This window comes from Vanacampus margaritifer, chromosome 1 (assembly GCF_051991255.1).
Source record: "Vanacampus margaritifer isolate UIUO_Vmar chromosome 1, RoL_Vmar_1.0, whole genome shotgun sequence".
Classification (NCBI taxonomy): domain Eukaryota; kingdom Metazoa; phylum Chordata; class Actinopteri; order Syngnathiformes; family Syngnathidae; genus Vanacampus; species Vanacampus margaritifer.
In genome coordinates this window covers 12,948,068-12,976,058 of record NC_135432.1, presented here as the reverse complement: position 1 = coordinate 12,976,058, position 27,991 = coordinate 12,948,068, and the positions used below count along the sequence as shown (strand labels likewise).

General features: G+C 40.5%; 1 protein-coding gene and 1 non-coding gene across 3 annotated transcripts; both read left to right on the top strand.

The window, feature by feature from the left end:
- The first annotated feature begins 883 nt into the window (after positions 1-883).
- On the top strand, positions 884-18,228 carry LOC144063819 (protein Wnt-2b-A-like). 2 transcript variants are annotated; one of them, XM_077585705.1, is made up of 6 exons: positions 884-1,052; positions 1,251-1,449; positions 9,321-9,541; positions 12,862-13,133; positions 13,655-13,919; positions 17,058-18,228. In XM_077585705.1, exons 2-6 carry the CDS (start codon positions 1,280-1,282, stop codon positions 17,285-17,287), a joined length of 1,158 nt encoding a protein of 385 aa, XP_077441831.1. In that variant the 5' UTR covers positions 884-1,052; positions 1,251-1,279; the 3' UTR covers positions 17,288-18,228. The 2 variants fall into 2 exon arrangements, with proteins under 2 accessions (XP_077441831.1, XP_077441822.1); XM_077585696.1 differs by having other exon boundaries at positions 884-1,449.
- Positions 7,898-8,017, top strand: LOC144042012 (small nucleolar RNA SNORA17). Its single transcript, XR_013290501.1, has one exon. It is a non-coding gene; the product is annotated as a small nucleolar RNA SNORA17 (small nucleolar RNA).
- Positions 18,229-27,991: the final 9,763 nt, after the last annotated feature.

The window sequence follows — 27,991 nt, the reverse complement described above, 5'->3', positions numbered from 1 at the left end:
TGCGAGTGAAGACAAGGCCAATTAACCATGGGAGCATAGCGACAAAAGGGGTGGCAGTTTGGTATGATGTTTGTTGTATTTTACGTTGTGGAGAACAGTCATTTCCTTTTTTTTTTTTTTCCTTTTTAAAGAAAAAGCTCAGTATTGTTAATTCGGTAATCTTATCGATTTGACATGTCATCATCATTGCTCTCTCTCTCTTTTTCTTTTTTTGTATGTGCGTGAATATATGCATGTGCGTGTGCGTGTGTGTGTGTACTCATTAGTTCACCTAAAACATATTAAAAATCCCATACCGTTCACCTACCGAATACTTCAGAATCCAGCTCGTCGTAAGGTTGTCAGGAGACCTGAGGAAGGATCAAAGAAAAGAAAGGAAAGGGAAATCCAGCACCGGCCGGACATCACCTATTACCCACCGGGTTACCAACCAGAATCTTTCACCAACCCCAGAAACATCTAAATTCCAACAAATTAGGGAGACCTCAAGAGACCAAAGGAAAGACAGAGAATAGTCATTTCCAATGGATATAATTTGAATACTTTCTTCTTCTTCTTCTTCTTCTTCTTCTTCTTATTATTATTATTATTATTATTATTATCCTCTTTGGTATTATCGTTATGTGTCTTATTAGCCTACCTATTAAAGCCCACTGGAAAGGAAAATGAAATGTATTGCCTTGTACTGCGTTGTTTTACTGGGCCAAAGCCACACGCACGTACGCACACTGGCGCGCGCGCGCACAGTCATCCCTCTTCAATATCTCCCTCCTAGTCAAACCCCATAACCTCCAATGGGCGTCAGCAGGGTGCCCTCCCCCCTATCTCTCCCTCTCTCCTTCCCCCCCCCTCAGCTCCGTCAGTGTGTCCGCCACTCTGTAAAAGGACTGGTCCGATCCGAGCATCATTTCCAACACAGAGACCATCTCTTTTGGACTCCAGCTACAATTTGGACCGTATTGTTTATTTTTTGTATTTTGAAAAGAGCCCAAACAAGGATAGGCGTCGGTGCGAAGAAGTGAAGCGGCCACACTTATTGCTGGTGTGCTCAGGTAAGGCAGAAGGCGCACGAGAGGAGTCGTGTGCGCACATGGCGCCCAAGACGCGTCGCTTTCACTCCTCATAGTGCGCGGCATGGAGACGCACGTTGGATAACGACACCTGACTTTGATCCCTTTGATCAAACGCTTTGATCCCTTTGATCAAACGCTCTCCACAGCTTCATTTTGATTTGAACATTTTTTTTTTAGTGAGAGGGACCCCGCGGAGGAAAGAAACCATGTTGGCTTTAAATAAAATTCTAAACACACGGGCAGCCCGGATTCGGAGTTGTGGGTCACGGGGAGTCTCACCCAAGTCACAACAAAATCCCAGAGCCGCTTCCAGGATTTACTGTGCGTGTGTTTTGTTGCTGCTGCTGGTCACCCCACGAGTGGATTCTTCATGGTGGTGAGTGAGTCTCTTTTCATTAATCAGACCTGGGCTGGGCTGACAAAAAGATATAGGCTGTTTAATGATGAAACTTGTATATATAAGAAACGTGATTAATTATATTGTTTCAATATTTTAGAGCACTATACTGCCGGACAAATACAAAGCATAGGCCTCAATATATATTATATTGTAATATATTTTATTCAATATATATTTTCAGAACCAAAAAATGTAATTCCCTACAGATTATTTTAAATCAATTTGTGATGGTTAGTTTCAGTTATGAAGTAATGACATTTTGTAATCATACCATCGACATGAATCATTTTTGCTTAGCTTGAACTTTTGCCACTGAGACTCGCTGTGCTTTGTGAAGCATTGTCATTTTGTCGTTCTGCCCCAATAACGGAGCAATTAACTTAATTTTTGTGGAAGTTGGCTCAACATGTGCAACTCAGCTGGAATTGTCATCAGACAAGGCAAAGAAGTCATTAATTTAAATACGCACATATGCACTTTGTTGAAATACTCCAAACAAGAGCATGCTGTATATAGGCTAAAAAGCAAAGGGTAAGAAAATCGAAGTGATAATATTGGACCTTATTCAAACGGAGATTGATATTTTAGTCCGTTTTGAGCTGATAGTGTAGCTTCTAAGCAGTTTTGTGGCATGTTGTGTTTAGAGTGTGTGCCATTGATACAATGCCAATATTTAGGAATTGTTACCACAAAAATGTTAATTCTCACCTATACCTAAAACAAAATATAGAGTAAGATGCCTGCATGGTCCACATAGATAGCTTCTGTGTGACGGCCACTCACCAGCCACTTTATTAGGTACGTCTGTGCCCTCTCATGAGCAAACACCACAGCCTGATTTGCCAACCAAAATACATTGAAATTAATAGATTTCGAGTTTCCCCTTGGAAACCATTTTAATGTTGTTCATGTCTTCAAAACAAGTCTCTCTTGAGCTTGGGAAAGAGTGTGTGTGTGTGGGGGGGGGGGGGGGATCACAGGTAGCCAGGTCGGTGAGGAGGGTGGTTGCTCCAGCACAGTGATGTTCTTATTGGTCGGGAACTGTCCGATGCTCAGGGCTGAGCAGGTGCGAGTTGCCCTTCCACAACCATATTCAAACTTAGTTTGCCTAGTTTGAATTATATCTTCTGTGAAACCAGTCCCGGAATCATTATGACACATTTATTGTGGTCATGAAATCAATGAATTGACCATGCAATTTTGCAGATGAACTTGGCTACAACTAGCGCAGGCACTTCAGTCGAAGCTATTTCTTTGCTTAAATAAGAACACAGAAGTTGAACTCCATCCAAGTATGCGTTGTTATAAATTCAGGTCATTACATCACTGGCATGGAAACAGGAGTTCATAAGATTCGGAGAGAGATTCTTCCATCCCATAAGCAGAAGAGAGACAGCACTTCTGACGTATGTGCTGATGTTTAATGTTCAATATTTTACTTACAAGTAGAAGTAAAAAATGATTTAACTCTTCTACTTAAGTAAAAGTAAAAACAACAAAAAAGTCTGAAATGTTAAGTTCTAAAGTATGTAAGTAAAAATTTATCTTTGTTGTTTATGATATACAATATCTATTCAGATAACTAATCCTCTGTACACAACATATGTGCCCGTTTTTTTTTTTTTTTGTATGATGCTGATTCTGATGTTTGGCAGAAGACAATCCATCCATCCATCTATGTCAGTGACTTTTAGTGTTAATACAAACTATTCTGATCATCAGCATCCATGTAGCCAAGTACTGTAAATTAAGTGTATACGGTACTTTATGATACATTTTCTATATAATTTATGTTGGTTGATTTGAGCCACACTATGAACTGCAGTAGAATAATCCCAGTGTTGTCATTTTACAGGAGTGATTTCAGGTTTCATGCCAGCAATACAATTTGCGGGATTTATGTTACATTATTGGTTGCTTTATTAGAACATACAATCATATAGGAAGAAAATATATAGATATGATCGATAAAGAAAATCAAAGAATGTCATGCATGATATGGTGTGCGTGGGGGAGAGTGGACCCAAATGCGAGGAGAAACAGCAGGGAGACAAGAATGGAGAGGTATGTGAGGAGACGGGTCGCCAAGACGGGACAGGGTGAGATAAGACGGGTCGCCAAGACGGGGCAGGGCGAGAGGAGATGGGTCGCCAGGTTGGGGCAGGGCGAGAGGAGACGGGTCGCCAAAATGGGGCTGGGCGAGAGTAGATGGGTCGCCAGGTTGGGGCAGGGCGAGAGGAGACAGGTCGCCAGGACGAGAGGAGACGGGTCGCCAGGTCAGGGCAGGGACAGAGACAAAGACGACTTAAACTGTGACGTGGATGACTGGGTTAGCTGTGGCAATGAGGACGAAGAAGACTTGGCAGTGAGGACGACTAAACTGAGACGTGGACGACTAGACTAAGACGTAGACAACTAGACGGAGACGTGAATGACTTTACTGAGACAAAAACGACTTAACCGTGACGAGGGCTTGGCTTGATGCGACGGGAAACACAGACTCCCACACGTAATGTCGACATCGACAATGCTCCCACACAGACTGGACAAACACAACAGACTAAGGCCCCGTCCAGACGGAAGCAAAGCCAGCTTCGTTCCTCAAACAAATCTCGTACACACAGAAACAGCTTCAATAGTGATCGGTTTCAAGCTCCGAAACCGCTCCATCGTGTGGACAAACGGCCTCAGCGGTAAGAAACTTGTGAGGATACATTGGAAGTGGCTTTCGTGTGGACGGGGCCTAAATACACCAACACTAATGAGACACACCTGAAGAACACAATAGGCTGAGGGCACTGATTGGTCCCACACACTGGGAAGGGAACAGAGACACAGGTGGACGTGGTCAGACATAACGAGACCGGGGAAGAACTAAGGAACACATGACAAACACCAATCACAGACAAACACAACAAACACACCCAAAATAAACAAAAACCCAACCCCTACAAAACCGAAACAAAAGAAGTAGTGGGAAGAAGCAAAAAATATTTCTAGTCCTACACTTTGTTGTAAATAGTGTTGACATATAACATTATATTTGTACTATGTTAGTTATATACAATACTTAGCTAAATGTATATTGTACAATTTACCGGTCCATACATACATGTATACAATAATCAAAGAAACTTCCCTGTCCTGTGAAAAACACTTATGCCCTTTTTTTTTTGGTAGGGGTGGGGGTTGGGGGTAGGGGGTATCTTCATTCAGTTTCATCCCATAAACGTAAAAATGTAAAAATTGACAAAAATGGACAAAAATGGACATAAGTGTTTTTCACAGGACAGCAACGATATATAAAGAAACAGAAACAAACAAACAAACAAAAAACTTTAGCAAGACAACCTTGGCCTTGCGGCTACTTGTTTTGTTATAAATTGTGGTCTTGCTCAGATTTTAATTTATTTCAAACATTTGTCAAAATCTATCAATATTTCATAAAGATGCTCAATAACGTTCAGATGCGCTGGCACAACTAAAACAATATTTACTCTTTGAGTCTTCCATCACTTTCTGAAGCTCACTTTCTGGGATGTTTTTGCGAGATGAAGCCTGCTTTCATAGGTGCGGTCATCTTGGAAATATTGTTACACTAATGCAGGTGTTTCAAACATACGGCCCGCGGGCCAGATCTGGCGCGCCAAGGAGTTTAATCCGGCCCGCAAGATGATATTTGTAAAGTTTATTTTTTATATAATATCAGACCAATTAATCAGCCAGCCACAATCGAAACACATGAATTCGTGATTTCACAAGCAGTCCTCAGATGAACTGCAATTTGTATACGGAATAGTCCTGGATGTCATTGTTTTACACACAACCTAAAGTTACGGTTTGTTTAAAAAATAATAATAATAATCATAGATTGACATAAACGTGTTAGATTCGACACAAATTCAATTACTGGTAACAAACAGATATGACAAGGATAAATGTCCTTATAACTTCATTAACTGTCACACAATGCATTCTGGGAACAATATACAGTACAAGCCAAAAGTTTGGACACACCTTCTTATTCAATACATGCTTTATTTTTTATCACTATGTACATTGTTGAGTCTCACTGAAGGCATTAAAACCATGACGACAACTTAGGAACACATTTGGAGTTATGTACTTAACAAAAAAAGGTGAAAATAATCAAATAAATACAAAAATAAATAGCAACGCTTTTCTCTGATTACTTTTTTGCACATTCTTGGCATTCTCTCTATGAGCTTGAAAAGGTAGTCACATGAAAAGGTTTTCCAACAGTCTTTAAGGAGTTCCCAGAAGTAAGAATGCCAAGAGTATGCAAAAATGTAACCAGAGCAAAGGATGGCTATTTCGAAGCATCTATCATTGAAAACGTGTTTTCAGTTAATTCACCTTTTTTTTTTTGTTAAATACATAACTCGACATCAGTTCACACATAGTTTCGATGTCTTCAGTAAGAATCTCATAAGTAACCAGTCATGAGAATAAATTAAATGCATTGAATAAGAAAGTGTGTCTAAACTTTTGGCCTGTACTGTATATGCAAAACAGGTAACTTTGACACATCCGGAAATCATACAGGCAAAGTGTTGTTGCGTTCCATTTGCATTTGTGTTATTTTTTCGGAACAATACGATTACAGTTGAGCTCCGTAATTTAGGGCTGGCCCACAAATAGCGAAAATCTGCGTATAATTGACGGCAATTGTTTTTAAGTTATATACCATTCTTTCCGATCCTCCATGCGGCATCTGAGTTAATATGAGTTTGACATCTCTGCACTAATGAAAAAGAAAAAAGTGCCGAACGCAACAATGAATTGCCCCCTATCCATCAAAATTGGAACTACCGATATGTCTTTTCGCAAATCATAACTTAAAAATGATAAAAATGTAGTTAGTCAGCTTTAGTTCTCATTGACTCATTTGAAGTACACTCACACTCACTCACATATGCACAATGTGTCTGCACCTGAACTCATTTGTCCCAGTATCCCACGCAAAACTTAATGTTCACAATTTCGTCTTTTCATCCACATGAGCCGGGATGGCGTGAGAACAAAACATGGAAGACCTCCGAGCCCCCGATCTTATTCCTCACCCTCGCTTGTCTTCCTCAGATCATCCAGCATGTAGCACACAAGCATGCTGTTTTAGGTGTGCGGATGATGATTTACAACCCAATAAACTGAAGTCCTCTTGACTCTCAAGAGAGAAAGAGGAGAAATTAAGGATGAGTTGCTGCTTGGCCTGTCCTGGCTTTTGATGAGCACTCTCTTCGTCTTCCTTTCGTCTAATCCCTCTCTTGGGGGGTAGAGAGCCGCTGGTCTCCATCCTCTCTCGTAAAAAACGACCACACAGCTACGCACCTCGGGACGCCTCCTCGGTGACCCACCGAGGCGCTGGCTGCTCTTATGCACACGCACACACATAGACACAGTATCACTTTCAGGCATTACCGTGGAAAAGCTGGCAGCAGTGTTTCATGTCTGTTTTATTAAGCTTGTGCGGAAGATTGGACAGAGAGCGTGGGAGAGACGTGAGTGAAAAGAAAATGAGAGTTAAAGGGGTCTCAAATGGACAGGGTTATTCGAGGCCCCTTGCCCTGATTTGTGACACCGTGGCTTCGACTGTCTCATTGGGAGACATTTAAACACGCATCCAAGTGGAGAGAGGTTAAGTGCCTATTTATTTGCACGCAAGAGTAAATGGTTTGCTTCTCCCTTCTATACACAAACCTTAAACTGTTAAGTGTTGTAGACTTTGGGAGTCAAAGAAGAATGTGTTGGCCTTTCTCCACTGCATGGTGTCTACTAGCTTGTAGCTAGTCGCCTAAAACCTGGATCTTATGTTCTCTTGATTCTGCTCTTGAAAAAATTAAAAAAAATCAACTATGCTGCTGTATATTTGTGTTGAACACCAACCACACTAACTAAAACACAAACATGGAGAAATATAGTACAATATAGTGTAATGGGTTGCCTAAACTGCACTGCACCTCTTTAGTTGGTGGCGGGATGGGTTTGCTCAAGGACACTTCGACAGGAGTCCGGAACCAGACTAGCATCTCTCAGTACAAGTGACCCGACTTACAAGCTTTTCAATACACATATTGTCACACTGTCAATTTCTTTCTGTTAATGTCGACTGGCAGATAGTAAACAATTTTTCATAAGTGGAAGCTGTGGAACTGCTACTCCCAGTTGAAATTTACTGTTAATCTAAACATTTAGTAAATCAGAGAGAATTACTATGCTGTGTATTCAACAACAACATATCTTTGTTGAGAATAGTCCACGAGCCTAATGCTAACACACAATGCAAAATTCCATAGATGGGCTAACAAATGGGGTTTATGCCACAGAGGAAGCGGGACTTCCGTAAGTCACACACCTATGCTGTTTCCGGGTACTGTGGCAACATAATAGGCCGTGTTCCAATACTCGCACTACCACCCTTGTGCCCCACAATTGCGCGTTCCCGTTAATGGGTGCGAGTGGGTAGAGTGTCTCAGTTCTCTGAGTGCATTTCAGAGTGCTTCGGAGAACTGAGACACCCTACACACTCACACCCATCGCTGGGAGTGCGAGTATTGGAACACGGCCTATATGTTGCAACTAGGAGTGTAACGCTTCACAGAAGTAACGGTTTGGTACGTACCCGGGTTTTGGGTCTTGGTTTGGTATGAGCTCAGTATAACAGGAAAAACAAAAAATTCAAAAAGCTGAATTCTCGTAATTTTTTTCCATTTATTTTTAGCAGACAGTTCTGAAGGTAACTATTTGTCCAACATGCGTCATTTAGAACTTTTAGAAGTACCAGAACACAAACTGTAGCAACACAAATAGATAGGCAATATAACAATAGGTACTCACAGCAAGGCTAGTAAAGTTAACAAAAACTAACAAAATAACAAAAACTTGGGAAAGATATAGAATAAAGAATATGTTGTTAACAAAATCAAATTAAAAAGAAAACACTTTTAAAAAATAAAACTAAATCAAATTAAATATTAGGTTTGAAAAACTAACTGAAACTAACTTACTTAGTACTTCATACATACATTTCCATTCTCTTTATAAAAAAAAACTAATACTAAAACTAATAGAAGCTAAACTAAAACAAAACATTTTCAAGAAAAAAAACTGCTCTGAAAACTAATTAAAACTAGCTAAATTTAAAAAACTAAAGTCATTATAAAATACAAACTAACTGTAATGAAAATTCCTCAGCTATTAATACAGTAAACCTGACTCACTCATGTTCTTTATCCTCTAAACCTAACCCTATGGAGAAGACAAACATTACTGCAGCTTACTGAGTCTCTTACTCTCTTAGTTGTGAAACTCTTCTTTATTTGTATCTGCATGTCTTTATTATGCCCCTTGGTGGCCAAAGCGCGACCATAAAGAGCATTATGTGTGGCGTGCACAGTTTAATGGCATTCCTATTTATCTCAGTGGGGAAAGATGATTTGAGATACAAATGTTTTCAGTTACCACTCACGAGAGTTATGAAGTGACAAATTCAACTTGTAAGTTGTCATTGTATATGCTGGTACTGTACATTCGACTTGAACACCTTACAGAGAGCTGCCGCCGTGTAAACCATTGCTAGTCACTCACTGGCCGATGGATTCATTGTTGAAGTGTCATTACAATTGAGCAAACAAGACCCGAAATGTCAAAAATAAATATGCATAATACCTAACAGGAAGTTAAATCGAGGAGTCATTTGCTGTACTCAATTTTTGTCGTGTCTTCTTGTAGCTAGGCTACCGCATTCAGGCACAACTGTACCCATCTAGTGTGTCTCTATGGGAACATGCCAATCAATTCATCACTGCTGATTGTTTTCTACGCAGGTACATAGGTGCTCTGGGTGCCCGTGTGATCTGTGACAACATCCCAGCCTTGGTGAACAAGCAGCGGCAACTCTGCCAGCGCCACCCAGACATTATGCAGGCCATCGGAGAAGGTACAAAGGAGTGGATCAGAGAGTGCCAACACCAGTTCAGACACCATCGCTGGAACTGCAGCACACTGGAACGCGATCCCACTGTGTTCGGGCGTGTCTTGCTGAGAAGTAAGTCCACGTTGACCTAATTCGTACAGTTCACCCTATGGTCATATGATTTAACATGGGTACTTTCATTTTTTATTTTTTTTTTATTTTTATTCTTTTTTTTTCTGGAGAGCTCAGTATTGGGTACTTTCAAAGGTACAATTAGTGCAGCGTCCTATTAAGACAGACAGAAAGACTGTTAAACCTCCCTCAAAAGGCTTTCTAGGGTCCTTTTTCTATTCTGTAAGGCAGCGGATTCCTCTGTCTGAAGTTTAGAGAAAAAGCATACAGACGCTCCCCAACTTACGAACGAGTTACGTTCCGAGCGATCGTTCGTAAGGTGAATTTGTTCGTAAGTTGCTTCAGTGCTATATTTTGTATTAGAATTTATGTTTAAAGAGAATACGTACAGTACTGTACTACGTATGTTAGAGAGAGAGAGCGAGAGACACACACAGTATGTACATGTACGTAATAAGATAAATAAAATGAAGTTTAACTTACTTTTGGAAGATGTACTCGATGCTTAAGGATTTGATGGAGGAGGAGGAGGAGGAAGAGGAGGATTTTATATCATGAGAGGTTCTTCGTCGTCGCTGGAATGGGCTTCAAAAGTTACTTCCTCCTCCGTAACTTCAATGTAGGAAGAAGTTGAGGGTTGATGAGTATCTTCCTTGGAGGATTTACTAGAAACTGGCCGAAAGAAGCGATCTAACTACGATTGCACAGTTTTCTTCTTTTTTCATCATAAATGATGCGGTAGCACTGTATGGCATCATTCAATTGATTTGCAACCTTTGTGCAACGTTCAATATTTGGGTCTTGCTGCTCGAAGAGTGCGATGGCTTTATCTATGAGCGACAGGCGTTTCTTCTTCTTCCTCCTCCTCGACACGTTGCTGAGCCTCCAATGCTGGGTGAGCTCTCACAGCGCCAAGCGTCGGTATTAGCGGCGGAAAGAAGCACTACAGTACTCGGAAAAAGGTGCGCAATACAAAATCGAACTTACAGCATCTCTTTCCGAACATTTTTTGACATGCGCGCATGCGCACAGACATGTTCGTATGTGCCGTTGTTCGTAACTCGAATGTTCGTAAGTAGGGGAGCGTCTGTATTGTGTGTGTGGGGGGTGGGGGGTACTACAGTAAAGAGGAAACAACAGTGAATTATATTCATATGTTTAGAATCGACAAATAGGCTAAGTCATTGAAGTAGAGTATTACTGGTGCTGGATTTCACTTTCCTTTTCTTTTCTTTGGTCCTTCCTCGGGTCTCCTGACGGCCTCACGACTCTGGCTGGAAGTGTTCGGTTTAGGTGAACGGTATGGGATTTTTTAATAGGTTTTAGGAGAACTAATGAATACACACACACTTGCACGCACGCACGCACATACACATACTCACCCACATACAAAAAATAAATAAATAAATACATAAATAAATGAAAAAAAAACAATGGAGAGCAATGATGATGACATGTCAAATCGGTAAAATTACCGAATGAACAATACTGAGCTCTCCAGAAAAGAAGAACAACAAAAAAAAGAAAGAAAAAAAAAGAAGTAGAGTATTACTTGCTAGCCTTGCCACCATGCTCCGATGCCTCTGTTTATATCCAGCCATGCTCCGAGGCAGGCCTTCTGGATGTTTTGGTTTTATTCCTCAAGCTAGTACAGACATAGGGCAAGGCATACACCTCGCTTTTTATGTAGCCCCAGAGAAAAAGAGTATAAGGTGTGAGGTCAAGGGAGAGTGGAGCGAGGTTTTGTTGATGCCGAGTTCTAGAGCAGCCCTCCGAAAATACTATCCCTGGCTTGGCACGAATGCCTGCTCTAGGAGTGTGGTGTTTTCATCAGTCGTGGTAGTAGCAAGCTTTCTGATTTGCCAAAAACGACTTCCTGTCTTGAGAAACTTGCAGTGTTCAATTGTTCTACACGTTGGAGCCTTATAACTGCCACATAGCTTGTCAAACTGGTGAACTGCAGTTGAGTCGGTCTAATGAGCGAGTACTTTGGTGTGGATCAATTCATTAGGATTGTTGGCTCCAGAAAAAAAAAAAAGGATTGTCAGCTTGTTGGATGGCTGCACTACTGAAAGCCATTCAAAGCATGCTTTCTTGGAAATGTGCTGCATTAGATACGGAGATACAGACTGTGTGTGTGGTAGAGAGGGATAAACATTAATGAAGATGTAAATATTTAGAGAGATATTCATTGTCAGGCACACAGCGTTAGTTTGAATGTTGAACAGCGATGCCCTCCTTCAGCCTCCCACACAAACACCCCCACGTCACCCACTGCCCCCCCCCCCCCCCCCCGCCCCACCATCACTGATGAAACAAGACATTCCAGTCAATTCAGAGTCAACAGGTTGGATAACAGACTATTCTTGGCTCTTGTGCCTTCCTTTCATTTATTATCAACAACGTAAAAAGGTTATACTTGCAGGCTCACAATTTGTGAACAAAAAGATTTGTAGGTTTGTTTTAGTCAAATGAGACATCACCATTAGGTTCGCAGAGCTGAGATTGCAAAATCAAGACACCGTCAATCATCTTTTGTTTCTTCCCATAACATTGCACATGAGTCACAGCATTTCAAAACTGAAAGTAACTGAAATTAGCTATTGGATTATTTCCATAAAGGTTCTTTAAACAGAAGTATCCTTTACTCCACATTAAGTCCACTATCAAGTCCTGACAATTACTACCAGGAATGGTCACGTCAGGTTGTGGTTCTGAAGCCTTTATGACCTGGCCAGGAACTACTGGATTGACCACAGTAACTCTGATGGCCCTATTTTCGTGCCCAGTGCAAGTCTAGAGTAAAGAATGTGCGCATGGCGGGAGTTTTCTTTATTTTGGTATTTTCCTAGACGAGCACAGGTGGAAATGCCATTCGCCCCGTTGTGCCCCATTGTGGGAGGGAACGCAGCCGACTCCCGCCCAATGGAAGCGGCACCTTTCTTTCCCTTTAATTCCGCACAGTAAGAGCATATTTTAAAGGAACTGCAAGAAGATCTCCACTTGCTGATGATGTAAAGTCCACTGTGGATGGGCACTTGGAAACCGACTTGCCTTGGTACAAAAATTAAGATGTAGCCATTTTTATGCCCAAGCACAGCCTGCTTTCTGTCACCAAATTGTCTGATGTGCTGGGGGGGGGTGCACCAGCTCTGTCCACTGGACTGCCCAACGAGGTGCAACCAAATTCCCAAACATGGCCCGACACAGCAATGAAAATGTCCTTGTTTTTATGCCAAGTGCCTGTCTAGAAAAATAGGAGCGAGTGTGAAATGGATGTCATTACCACTCTAATTGGTCTTTCTCTATTTCTATTCCAGGCAGCCGAGAAGCAGCGTTCGTCTACGCCATCTCCTCCGCCGGGGTGGTGTACGCGCTTACTCGTGCATGCAGCCAAGGGGAGCTTAAGATGTGCAACTGTGATCCGCAAAAACACGGTCGAGACAAGGATGACAGAGGAGAATTTGACTGGGGGGGATGTAGTGACCATATCAACTACGGGATCAGATTTGCCAAAGCCTTCATAGATGCCAAAGAAGTCAGTGATGCTCGGGCGCGCATGAACCTGCACAACAACCGCTGTGGGAGAACTGTGAGTATGTGACTGTACTGTATTCGCATGATCCGTATGGCATATTTTCAAACGATCGATTGTATTTTTTTTACCTCAAGTGCAGAGGCTGAAGACCTTACTCATGCTTACATTTTTGGCAGGCATATATTTTATTATTAATCAGTTATATTGCCTATAAATTCTGTTTGGTATTGTAAATTGGAATTGGTGCATATGAATAGCCTATACTGACAATTTCAGTTCTCGGGGCAGCAATGGTACAGTTCATACAATTCAGTGGTACCTTGACAAGTTTAATTTGCTCCATGATCCATTGTTTGTTCCGGAAAATTCACGAGTTATTGCACTTGAAAGATACAAGATACAACTTTACAACTATACAACTATGTTACGTATGAAATCTGTGATTTTTCTCACATATTGAGTTGAGAGCCTTAAACTGGTTTCATGTCCTGATGTCATGTCCTAATCACACCAATCTAAAGATGGTAAAAGTAAAAATACAAAAAAACATGAATGCACTCTCTTTACGCATTTAGGCAGTGAAGCGTTTCATGAAGCTGGAGTGCAAATGTCACGGTGTGAGCGGCTCCTGCACGCTGCGGACGTGCTGGATGGCCATGTCGGACTTCAGGAAGACCGGCGACTACCTGAGGAGGAAATATAACGGTGCCATCGAGGTGACGATGAACCAAGATGGGACGGGATTCACCGTAGCCAATAAAGCCTTTCGGAATGCCACCAAAAATGACCTGGTCTACTTTGAAAACTCGCCCAATTATTGTCTGCCGGACAAATCGACAGGTAATCTGCTTAACCCCGTTGATAGATGGGCCCTGTCTATGTTATGTGTGTATATTAATGTCTTTGTTTGTGTGTGGATGTCAGTCATGGCAGTCAGATAACACAGTCGACCTCCTGTGTGATGTCCGTGTCAGTGGAAGCTAATATCCTAGTAGCCTCGGGGACATGGTCATTCTGTGACCACCTGACCTCTGTCAGTCTTTGCCAACACAAACACGCACCTACACCCCTCCGGTGGTTGGAGTTTGTGTTGCCCCACCTTTACCTAATGCACCTAATTGATTCTCTTTGGTCAGTTCATGGATGAAATGCTTGAACAATCTTTAGGGATCAACACCTCTATCTGCCCCCCCCCACCCCCCTATCTCTGTCAAATTGGTCTATCAACCCCCTCTTTTCTCACCTTCCCAGTGGAATTCACAGCCTAGGGACACAAGCGGCTAATTAAAAGAAAAAGAAAAAGTCACTTCTTTTTGTTTGCCACAGTCTCTCGCTCTCTGTCTGTCTGAACTAAGCGTAGCTGGAGGGCAGAGTGGGCCTCAGAGTGTGAGAGCCTGTCTGTCTGTCACGCTCCACTGTCCATTTAACCGTCACACACATACACACATATAAACACACACACAATGTGGCTTCAAAGGGCGGAGTGGCTTGGGAAAGGCAGTGCAACTATAGGCTACTCTACCAACACTGCATAGCTGTCTATGCGTCTCTGTTGTTCTCGGGGCAGCTTGTTGTGATAGGTAGCAATTCAAACACGGAGCTTCTCAAATCAAACAGCGACACTAATCTCCGTGTGGATGACATTCACACACCTCACACACACAACAAGCCAATGCTTGATGTAGTTCATGCGTTCACATCTTTAATATCACAATTTCATACGTCCATTTTTTTTTACACCTTTTTACACCGTTTCTCCTAATTTGGACTATGGTTGAACAGCAGTCGCCAGTCCATCACAGAGCAATTTTTACATACAAGCAATGAGGGCCCTATTTTCATGCCCGGCACAAGTCTGGCACAAAATAACCTAATACATGGGTGGAATTTATTTTATTTTTTTTTCTTCCTTTTGGTATTTTCCTAGAGGGGCACAGACTGAAGGGTGGTGATCCTTTGTGCGCCGTTGTGGCAGGGAATGCAGCCAACGGAAGCGGCTCCCCTCATTCCCTTTAAATTCAGCTGAGAGAAAGATGTGCGGTTTACATGGCATGTAGAAACAGCAGATAGGCACGCACCATGTACAATTAAAAGGAATCACATGAAGGTCTCCACTTGCGGATGATGTTAAGTTGGCCGCAGGGCACTTGGAGACTGCCTTCTACCCTTCATCATGCGTCCATGTGTGACACTCCTCCCCAATTGCCCATTATTTGTGAAAAAACATAATGAATGTTTATCAGCACTTTTGAAGATTTTTTTCTTTGGTTAATTTTTTTTAAATTCTTTTTCCAATGCATTTTAAAGGGCTTAATATTAATGCAGATTTTTTACATTTGCAGGTCAGCCCGGTCCTTATCCCTCACAAATAGCTTTGTTTCTCAATTATTTTTGTTATGCCCCCCAACAAGTGGAAGAAAATATTTCGCTAACTGTCTGCCACGCCTAAAAATAGCATCATTTGTCTAAAAAATTGCTGCGAGTACGCCTTTGAAAAAGCGCTAAATCTCCTTGCGCTCTCTTACAATGAGAGATTTACTGCCACCTACTTTAGTGAATGTGCAATTACACTTAATTCTAGTACAGCAAAAAAAAAAAATAAAGTCCCTGCAGTCACACGCGCTCCCCCTGGAACCCCCCCCCACCACCACCACCACATTTGAGAAGGACTGCTGTATTGAAAAAGTGTTATAGTGGCCACATAGGACCACAAATGTCTTAATCCGATGTATGACAAAAATGGCATTTTAAATATAGACAAAATATGATAATATATAATATATAATATTATATAATATAATAATAATATATAATATAATATAGTATGTCATTGTCAATGTACATTATAGTATCATAATATATTTCGTTTTTCATAATACATTTGTAAATGCATGTATAAAAAATTCAGCCTTTAACAACAAAGAATTTGAACAATCAAAAATCCCCTCCCGTCCCTGAACTCACTCAAAATTGTAATGTCATTTAATTAAACAGTTTGTCCTGCAAGTCATTCCAAATCCACAGAAAAATGATCAGGCCTACTCACGTTGTAGTATAGCGCAGTAGACAACTAAGTCGGTGAATGGCGATATTACAACGTTACTATTTGCGGCGGTTAGTGACCAGGCTGACCTGTGAATAACAAAAATCCACATTTAATCGATTGCCAGTGAAATGCTGCGGAAAATATTTTTATTTTGTTTAAAAAAATTTAAATCCAGTATACTTTTTCAATAAAAAGTGGGGGTAGCTTCCCCCTAAATACCCCAAGGGGGAAAAAAATTAAAAATAATAATAATATTTTTTTTTAATTTGTGAATACGAGAATTTGCAAGTGTTAAGCTGCAAGTATACCCCCCCCAAAAAAAACACAAAAAAATAAAGAAATTCTTTAAAAAATTATTCAAGGGACCATGACCAGTTGCCCATCGCTGTTTTAGATGAAAGTAAGTCATATCACAGAGATTTCACAAAGGCAAGTTCCAAGAATTAAGCTTGCACAGCGGAATAGTGGAACAGCAGCCAGCGCTGATGTAATTCTGAGTCTTTGTCTGCATCCGGGATTAGTCTCCAAATTTAGCTGTTGATGTTGGGGCCAGGCTATGTGGCTAATGTTAATAACCTCGTTTACAACAACAACGGCACCAACAAAGCCGATAAATTATTGGACGGCTTAGTAGATTGAAAGCTAGGTCAATTTGTGTTATTGGCATTTGGTTCAGTATAATTTATATACACTTCGTTTCCCATCAACATCTTGCTGCTTTCTGGGAAGCTGTTACAGCCGCAGAGAGGGGACTGACTTCATGTTTTCCTCAATTTTCAGTTCCTCTTGTCAAAATAGCAGGCCTATATACGTCACGCAGGTCAGCTACACAAATGATGATGCAGCTATTTGTTTTGTGGAGCAACTGGTAACATAATAAATGCATACTTAAAAGTATTTGGTTTTTAATCAAACTCTTCTATACTCTACAGGTTCCATTGGCACGGCTGGGCGCTTGTGCAATAAGACATCGCACAGCCCAGATGGATGTGAGGTCATGTGTTGTGGGCGGGGCTACGACACCACCAGAGTGGAACAGTTCACTCAGTGCGAGTGCAAATTTGAATGGTGCTGTGCCGTGGAGTGCAAAGTCTGCAAGGAAACTGTGGATATACACACATGCAAGGCCCCCAAGCAAGCTGAATGGTTGGACAAGACCTGAAAACGCGCCCCACGCCCCCATCTTGTGATGGCACCCCACCCCTCCCCCCTTTGCAGGCCACCCTGCAGGAAATGGCATTCTGGGAAAGTGTGTCTGAAAGTGCTCTGCATCTCCGCCATTCCCCCGTCCCCAATTCAGTTCATCATTGCATGGCTTATGTACCTGTTTGTGTAAAAAAAAAAGCGGTAGAATTCAATGCCCGTCAGTATAAATAAATACCCGTTAGCCTCTGTTTGGGAACTGTTGGGATCAGAGGATGAACAGTGTCAAAGGAAAAACTTGGGGTTCAGATGGATATGGCTCAAAGTTTCAGTCCATTGGAATTTTTTTCCGAGTGTGTGGTTCTGGGTTTAAAATGGTTTGCTGCTTTTATAATGCTTCAAAGACACATTCTTACATAAACTGAGCCTTTGAACCAGTATTATACAATGTCATATACTCACATAATTTCCTTTGTTTTTATGGAAGGAGAAGTGCTTTTTTTTTTTTTAAACCCCAGAAACAACTGTTTTCGTTGCGCACTTTGAACAGTGGACATTGAAGCTAAAGATGTCAGAAAGAAATCTTTTGCAAAAGGCTGAAGGAGAACATGGAGATGTCTATTATTTGAACAAATGGACATGACTCATTGGAACATTGAATGCAATACTGTAAGGGAAAAAGGAAAGTTTTTTTTTATTTTTATGATTTATTTAAATATTATTAATTGTTGGTTCATTTCCATCTTTGGATGCAATGCACTACAATGACTGACACAAGGACAGCAATCTTGTCAGTCACACAAAAAAAAAACACAAATCCCAAACAGATTTGATAATGATGTTCTTGAGCTTGCTTGTATAACTGTGTACTATATGGCCTTATTCAACTATAGATGTTCCTATGAAATATATGTTAGTAAGACACTAGAATTGTGTTTGGTTTTTCATTTGAAGTTAAGAAACGAGAGTATAAAGACTTTGCAGATTATATCTAAAAGGGGGTGGGGAGACGTGGGGGGAGATCAGTTTATATCTTATCCTTTTACATTTTAGGGTCATCTTAGATTTGATAGATGATAATACAATTCTGTATAATTATCCCAAAGGAAAATCTGGTATCCAGCAACAGCCAACACAATGTTAATACAAGGCAAACATATCACAGCTGATAAAAGAAGAAGAAGAGGTCATTATGTATTTACAATTAACCATAAGAGGCAATAGGTTACACATATGCACTTGTGTTGTAGTCAATACCAAGACCAGATTAAGCCTTCTGCGATATTTATAGACATCAACAAAATATGAAGAAAATTATATGATTAAATACATGTCGTTTCAGTTGTTATAAGTCAGTTCAACATTTTCTTGTGGAACATTGGCAAATATGTGATTATCATATTGAAAACTAAACAGCGGAAGCATGCTCTCTCTGCAAATCTAAGATCACCACAAACTATAATCATGAATGGAGCTAATAGAATAAATGGACAATCACTGTGGTGCTTTGGTAGTGTTCTTTCAAAACAGACAGTTTTGACAAACAAAATTGGAAACACCATAGTTGGGCTAATGAATAGCGTCTATGTGGCACTGTTATAATAAGGTAAGATCAACTGATGTATCCATACGTTGAAACATCAACTGAGCATCAATGGAATTTTGCGATGAAATTAAGATAAATCCCTTTTAAGGCTACGAATCGATCAAATAAGAACATAAAAATAGCTTTAGCAGCAATTAACCATATCATATTAAGTATTCGCACTTTGAAGGTAGCCTACAGCCAGCGAGGAAGACGCCTTGCGCTTTGCGAAGGTCCACAAACATTTAAATTAATTTGTTAAAATATAAAAATACTTCCAGAATTATTATTTACACATTGACATTATTATTTTTTTTTTGTACAAGTAGCTAAGTTGATGTGTCGAATCTGCTGTTCCCCGTCATTCACTTGCATTTACCTAAAGTATGCTAGTTTTTGATTGGTTAGTGTGTATTTCTTGCAAATTTGCCACTTCATAATGTCGCAAATTGCCGAGTTTATTTCTCCTAAATTTGTGAGTTTTTTCTCTGAACATTACCCCCCATCTAAAAATATTTATACGTCGTACAATACAAAGTGCCGCAACAAAATATAATAAGTCTAGGAATTGATCTCGAATAAAAAAGCTCACACACAGTAAAACATCCATGCCGGTAACAAAAGCATATACTGTGTCAGTTGGGGTGGCTTTTGTCATATCAGTCAAAGGAAGGGAAGTGTTTGATTAAAGAGCCAAACTAAACCCACGCTGGCCTCATCCCACCCTTCACTATTAGCAAATCCAGGTGGGTCCCAGTCTAATGACAAGATGGCCGTAATTACCCGGGGTTGTTGATAGCTGGCGTTTGGACATGGTCATGCCACAGAGGCCCTAGTGTGGGCTCGTGCTGGGGCCACATTTATTCAAAGGCTTCTTGGCCAGCTTATCAAAGCGAATATTTTACAGCAATCTTCTCTGTCTCAGCCTCTTGTGTATTCCAAATTTCAGTCAGTCCAGTCAAAGCTCCCTTACATTGTCAACATACAGATGACAGAAAAAAAGGAATATATCATCAAGAAAATTCAAATTAAATCTCTACTCACATGCAAAGGCCCACTTAAATGATTCCAGATGTATGTCGTGTACTATATGTAAAGTGTAACGTGATACAAACCATGTACATTATCAGCTCATTCTGTTTAAAGCTTGTGGACAGATGTTGGGCCTTTAATAAAAATGATTAAATATGATCATGGTGAAGCAGGCACGCGGTGTCCTGCCACAACACTCGCTTCTTCTTCCAGCACAAAAGATGAATTTAAATCTTCTGGCCGTAGGTTTGACATCATTTTGTGACACCAGTGCTTCTTCTTCTTTTTCTTTTTTTGACACACCCTGTATAGGCAATGAAGGGCAATGAAGGGTATTGAAAACAAGGATTTTTCTTTTCTGCCTTTGTATAACTGCTTGGAACCGAGTTTTTTTTTTTAAGCCAGGTCATTAATTATAAACACCTGAGATTTCAATATAACCATTTGAACTTGAGTTGGTTGGCATAGAGACAAAGACAGGCCATGAAAAAATAAATAAATAAAAACAAAGGCCAGTTTCTTCCATAAATATAGCTTTTGTGGGCGCAAACACTTTTACAACACAGATTCCGGGCCCGACCCGTACTGAAGAATGGGCACCATTGGTTGCTGATGTGTTAGGCTAGGATCATGCAGTCAACCTTCTGCCAGGAGTACTTGAGGACCTGGGCTGAGAAACAGTGGCGTAGTCCATCCTACTCACAAACTGGGTTAAAGGTCCAGAACCCAGAAGATAAGGATCTACAGAAAGTCCCATACTGGGGGCCCGCCAGGGGCCCCCGAAAGATGCCAAGAACCGCCAATTTTGACACCAAAGGAATTTTACTTAACCCCTAGAGTTTGAACAACAAAGGTGTTGGATTCTCTCAATATCACACTTCAACACTTCAACATCAGCAAGTGAATTCAACATTACATACTGTTTCTTATTGATTTAAACGCAGGTAACGTGGGAAATTGTTCAGCAGATTTTCCTTATGTATATAATCCATGCCATTCTAACCTACCATATTCACACCATTTACAGTATGTGGTCACTGCTGGCTAGTTTTTATAATATTATATATGGTTGCACTGTGTTATTTGTGTAAATGTATGCATGTTTACAGTATGCCATCAATAGCCATACTTTGATGATGTCAGGATTCCATCTATAGAGCTGATCTTACCTGCCTATGGTGCTTTCACATTAACAGATATTCATGTCCGATTAAACCCCATTTGGAAGAGGCCTAATTCCAACCTGATTTCCTGTGGTTTTCTCTCATTGTTTTTATCTCGTAATGTGCCGTTTGGGAGCAAAAATATAGGAATCGTGTTACTTGAACCATGTAGTGTCAATCCAGCCTAACCTGACTGCGAAATCTCAACTAGGCATGAATACGGAAGACAACAAGTCAAACTGATGGAACAGACGGAGAGACAGAAACGGATGAGGTTCCCCAAAGACCCCGGTGGGCATGTTTATCAGTAGATCCTAATCTTAGGAGAAAGAAACTTGTTCTCAACAATTCATCATCATTACCAGGCCCACCTGCCACGTCCCCTCCCCAAACATCTCCCTCCAGTTCCTGCTGGGTGCCTGCCTCAAATAACGCCTTGTCTTCCAGGCAGCAAGCCCACCAACAATCCTTCAATGACCTTCACCTTGGGGTGGTCCTCAGCCATGCATTTTCGCATGCACATACATGCAGGCTAGGAGGTGCACCCATTAGCTGCCAACCGAAATTCACACTTACTGTTTTTTCATTTGATTGTGTTAGATTTATTTATTTATTTAGGGTATTAAGACTTTAATTAGGACCGTAAGCATAGAAAGAATTCGATTCATATCCTGACTTCAGAAACAGTTTGATACAGGATGTACTACAGGAGCTTGGGAGTTATATTTTTAACATCTCAGCATATCCCTTTTCAAATTTGCAAATAGGCTAGAGTATTATAGTCAACGATTAAAGGCTGATCAAACTGTAATTCATCAACTTGCTGACTATGTTGCAACTTCACTCAGAAATTGTGATAATTACAGAGAATGTCTAGTGGAATACATACAAACAGCATCCTTGCTTTTCAAGAGTCCGATTATTATTTGGCCAGAAGCGGGACGGGCTGTGATGTGACGAGGATTGAATACATACGTCACTGTGTGAGTGTGTTTATCTCTCTCCTTGTGTGGGAATTTACAGACACACCTCGCAAGGTACAAACAAAAGTGACCTGGGAAAAATAGTCGAAATTCCACCAACATACCAAAGAATCAGGGGGTTTGAGCTGACAATACACACTAACACACAAGGAGAGACAGAGGTGTGGCAAACAGGAGGTCAGGGTCAAATTGTGTAGGTCTCACATGTGTAGATATCATTAAGTGAAACCAGGTGACAAATGATACTATGATGATGATACATTGGCTAAGTAGCTTAGCAAGGCCGGTATAATCACAAACGGGTCTATGAATTTCAAAATGGGTGCTCTTTAAGATTTGTCCAACAAGTCAAAAAGAAGGCTAAGAAGCAGGTGATCACTGAGGCTGCTCATGAAATCAACTGCACAAAATCACACGTCTGAAGGTCAAAGGGTCCAAATCCTGGTACATTAAGCCCCTCCACATTTAACTATATGATTACAAATCACGTTTTGGTGCAATGGTGATGTCTTGAAATATGAGTGATTTTGGTGGCTACTTTTCAAACTTTTCTGAATGCAACGGGTTGTTCGTCTCAATGTGGCCTGTGATTGGCTGGTGGCCAGTTCAGTGTGTACCATTCCTCTCACTCACACAAGTCAGTTGGGATAGGCTCATGTGTACCCTGCGACCCTAATGAGGACAAGTGGCATACAAAATGGACATTTTATAGTAGCATTAAAAATGTGAATCTTAATGTAGCAGGAGATAATGCCAACAGATTTTTAAAAAAAAATCAAATTGAAGTTTTAAGTACTGAAAACATAACTGAAATATATTTGACACATTATATTCTCTTCTTTTCTAGGTGACTGACTGCTTTTAGCTCTTCCTCCAGCAGAGACACAGTACAGTAGCCTCAGTCTCTTAGTAAACAGAGGTAAACAGAGCAAGCGCTCGGCACGAAATGGAGGAATACCGTTCACAAAACATTTACACAGAGCTGACATGGGAACAATATCATTTCACTTTTACAATAAAGTGCTGGTGGAACAAAAACAAGAGACGGAAAGTAAGCGGTCCTTTTTGCTACTGAGAGGGAACTTGTTTATGCTTGGGCCTCGTTCGCTCTGAGAGGCGAAAATTCAATCAAGTGTTATGGAGCACTTAGGCCAGCTTTAACACGGCAATGCAATTTATATCTTGGATTGGCTGGCAACCAGTTACGGGTGTACCCCGCCTACTGCCCGAAGGCAGCTGGGATAGGCTCCAACACCCCCGCGACCCTTGTGTGGAATAAGCGTTTGCGAAAATGGATGGATGGATTTTATATATCCATTATGTAATTTGATTCCATACAAGTGTATCACTTTAATATGTGTTATAAATCTAATGTAACAATGAATGTTTAGTCATTCATTCATTCATGCATTCATTATCTGAAACGCTCACCCTCAGTTGTGTCTCAGGCGTGCTGGAGCCTATTAGAAGTTTTCATGGCAGCGTGTGGTGGCTGATTTGACTCATCTTCCCAACTGGAAGTTAGAACCGAGTTTAGTTAGGGTGAACACATTTTCACAATTAAAAGCCAGAGACATTACAAACTCACTGAAAATCAAATACACAAAAAAATCTCAGCAGGAACTATTTATAACAAATTTAATCGCTAGCCAATTTGGTGACCAATGGTTGTCTTATTGCTTTAGCTAATGCTAAATGCTATATTTGTTGATAGTTCAACAAGTCAACCCACTCACCATTATGTAACGTTTTTTGCTCAGTCCCAGAAGCTATTGGAAGTTTACCTTGCGCTGGTCCCGCATAACATTGGGTCTGACCAGCGACGGCAGAATTAGGCTTGCGGGACTACATTTCCCATGATTCTTAATCTTAGCTATGGCAGCAGGAAGTAGTTCTCATTCCGGGATGACTAAAACACACCTGTTAGAGATTAGATGTAATCATATTAGACCTACGTATTACTATGACACCTGTGGGATTGACATACACATGGCCCAAATTGGCTTGCTGACAGGGTTCGTTCGAGGTCGCGGACGTTCACCAGACGTTCGCCAACAGTTTTGATGGTCATTCAAAACTGAACATGTTTGTTTGTTTGGTTGTTTGTTTGTTTATTGAACATATAAACCAGTATCATAAATACTGCAATTAAGATAAAACGATTTAAAAGAAACTTGTTTTTTTTTTACATACATAATCATCATTAAGCACAGTTTAGATGTTCAAAAGGGAGTAGGAAGAAGTAAAAAACTTATTGAGTCCTAACCTCTTACAAAAAAATACAAAAAACACAAACTTACACATAAACAGCTGCACTTATATGTGCATAGATATGCCATCAGTATTGTACATTTAGTTGATAAGCAAACATTTTTGCGACCATTAAAATTGTTGGCAAACGTCTGGTGAACGTCTTTGCGATCCTTTGCGACCTTGAACAAACCGTAACGAAAAATCTACATTAGCTCCCTTCGAAATATTCACAAACCTTCACTGCCCAATAGGATACGAGCTTAAAATGTTATAGTGCAACAACACTGATGCAATCTGTTAGCCCATCCAAGACATTTCCTATGTACTAGCATTAAGCTAGTGGACTTTAAAGGGAAATTTTGGGGTCGTGTAAATACAAAATAATATAAATATATTATATAGATTATAAATATAATATAAATATAAAACATAATTATATTTGCTTTATGTTTAATTTTATAGTTAATTTTGACTGAGAGTGGCAATAAATAGCTTGAAGCTTATTTTTTGAAGAGTTGTTTACGTTCTGCCAAATTGATGCTAAGGTCTTTGCTCACAAGTCGAGGCAAAAATAATAATAATTGTCAACTTGTGTCTCAAACAACTCGTAAGTCGTATCTCTGGGCGTCACTGTATCAATTGCATCCAACAACTGGCAGAAAAGCACAACCTCCACTTGTTTTGCTAGTGACAAAGCGTTTTGTATCCGCCTGCCTCCAGTAACCAGAAGCATCTCCTGACAGATTTTGATCCAGCTCAGACTCCTCTCGTGCGAAGATTGTGTGGGCCGGCAGCAGCTTCAGCACATTGCTGAGTGTTACATTACACACACGTAGAGCAGAGATGCTTGCATGCAAAGCGTACATGCGTGCAAATATTCTCTTCAACACGTGTAAAATCGTAAATCAGTCACTGATACAAGAATGTTGCTTTATATGTGGAATGCATGGATTGAGGAGCAAAAGCAGGCGGACTTCAGTTTCCGCACATTCTACGCTCAACTTTAGATGAAACCAAAAACCTAATAAAACAAGGATGCTTTGGTAACACCTCAAGAATGTTTTGCAACAGCTTATTAGGATGCTCGAGTTTGCATCATTGGCTTTCCCCGCAAAATGTTTGACCTGTGATAGTTTGTTGAAGCGTAAACAATCTCTATTGTGTTTAGCAACAGTGAAAGCGCACAGCAACAGCTGTTTACCACTCAGCACTCCAGCAGTCACAGTTTTCAACCGGTCGGATATGTTGGGTTGATTTTCTTCGTTTAAAGAGATTACAGTTGTTTTTAAACACACACGTTCGCAAACACACACCCAAATACATATTTACCACTAGAATTTTGCAAGTCATAATAATAATAATAATAATAATAATAATAATAATAATAATAATAATAATAATAATAATAATAAAATTTATTATGCAAGTTTTTGGAAGATGTAAAGAAGCAGGAGTACTCGCAGAAAACACAGTCAAGCATGGGAAAAACATTCAGACTCCACACAAAAAGACCAGACTTGAGAATCGAACCTTAAATCTCAGAACTGTGAGGCAGACAATAGTCAACTGCACTGTGCTATCAGAAATTATGTCTTTACAATGAGAGCAATGAGCATAAATTACATTGTATTTGCAGTTTCCAGAGATACAGAACTGCAGTAAATATTGAGAGGTGCCCCGCCCCCTTAAATAACTAAACAGGTTAACAAAAACATGAACAGCACAAAACCACTCAATGATGCAATATGACTGCAGACAAAAAACAACAACACCATGATGAACATAATTATGTTGTTAGCTGTAACCCAAAAGCACACTAAATTAATTGACGTTGTCTTCTGTATTTAAACGTTTGTATTTTTGGAAAGAACCAATTTCTTTTTATTTGGTTATGAGCATAGCTGGGTGGATTAATAATTGTACTTAAGAGTACTGTTTCTTTAGAGTAACATGATTTAAGTAAAAAACTATTCCTATAATTGAGTACCTGTAAGTATTTAAAAATTAAAAAAACTACTCAAGCACTGCACGTAATAGACTAGAAATATGAAATAGTGTATTATTTTTTCCTTGCCTCCATCCGTGCTGTGATTGTGAAGTGTCGAAAAGGAGAATGTTTGTGTATGCGTGTGTTTGTGTTGTTCTTTATCTGACTCAATGAGTGAGTAGAGGTTGGTTGCAAGGCTATCTGTCCCTCTCAAGACACCCTATCTGTCTCTGTCACTATGCCGACCCCCCCCCCCCCCCCCACACACACACACACACACACTGTTCCACTGGCATCCAGCAATCATGTTGAGAAATAAGTCAAACCCAAACATGGACATGTTAGGGTTGGGCCCACGTAAGAATGGATAAAGACTAAGCATGAGTTAGTGAAAAACTGCCAATTCATCACAAATTTCAAACAACCACAGCAGAAGATGAGTGCTGTTGTATTCAAATGGACTTATAGGATTTGCCAGCGTATACATGTGCGCATGAGATTGTGCGTGAGGATGCCAAAACAGCAGCAGGATGTTCTCTTCTTGAGTTTGTGTTTCTTGTATGCTCTCTCCTCCTGTTTACACTTGTTGGCGACCGTGCGCCTCCGCTGAATCGGGCAATTGGGTGACTGAAAGTGGACTAGATTTTAGACTTGGTAAAACCAGGTCTAAGTTAAGGGTGTCTCGATACAACTTTTTTTACGCAGGTGATTCCAATGACAGCTCATCAGCAAACTCTGGAGAAGCTTGATAACAATCCTCACCTGCGTTGGAATCGGGAGACATGAAAAACAGGCTGGATAGTGTGCCCTGAGGACCAGGGTTGAGAAACACTGGCCTAGAGTACTGTCTAATACCAACCAGATATCAGCAGGAATAATAAATGTTTTATATTTATTTATTTATTCATTTGAAATGTTAAAAAAGACTCAATTACGTGATATTATTCAAACAAAGAACAATATGAGGAAAACATGAGACTGTACTGCACTTAACCCCTAGGCGTTATTGTGACCATTTTTTGGCTTTTTGCCATTTCAAAATAAAATACTGCCCACGGGTTAAATGAAATAAAATCAAAATAAATTAAACAACCATGAGAAATAATCCTAATAAAGTTAGTCAAAATAAATTATACTCATGCTAGGTCCAGATGCTGTAGGATAAAAGAGCTGGAGCAAAGTGGACTGCTTGTATATGAGTGCTAATATTGGAGAATTTGGATGTAGACCGACGTAATCCGATACTGTTTCTTTGGCTGATATGGGGGCCAATATTTTATACTAATACCGGATCGGGGCACCCGTCGGTCCAACCGCCCTGATTTTAACAGGAACGAGGGGAGCTGCATGGATTGGCCAATAGATGGCTGATTTCCATCCCACAATGATGCAAAACAAAATATTCTATCTCTGCTAGCAAAATAATAAAAGAAAAAAAAACTCATGTGCAGACTACACTTTGCGCTGGGCATGAAAATAGGGCCTGAGGTCTTAAAACCTTGAAGCCATTTTAATACGACCACATGCAGGAATTGATCGCTATAAGGAACACTGTCATGGTTGATTGGCTTAGACGAACGTGACTGTGTCTTTGCATGTGTCTGCATGCGCGAGAGGGGCGGTTTCCGGGTGACCTCGGTGCCTGTCTATTAGAGCAGGGGCTATTAGACCATCAGAAAGTGGGAGCATCCCCTCTCACCATACTGATAAGATCAAGGCA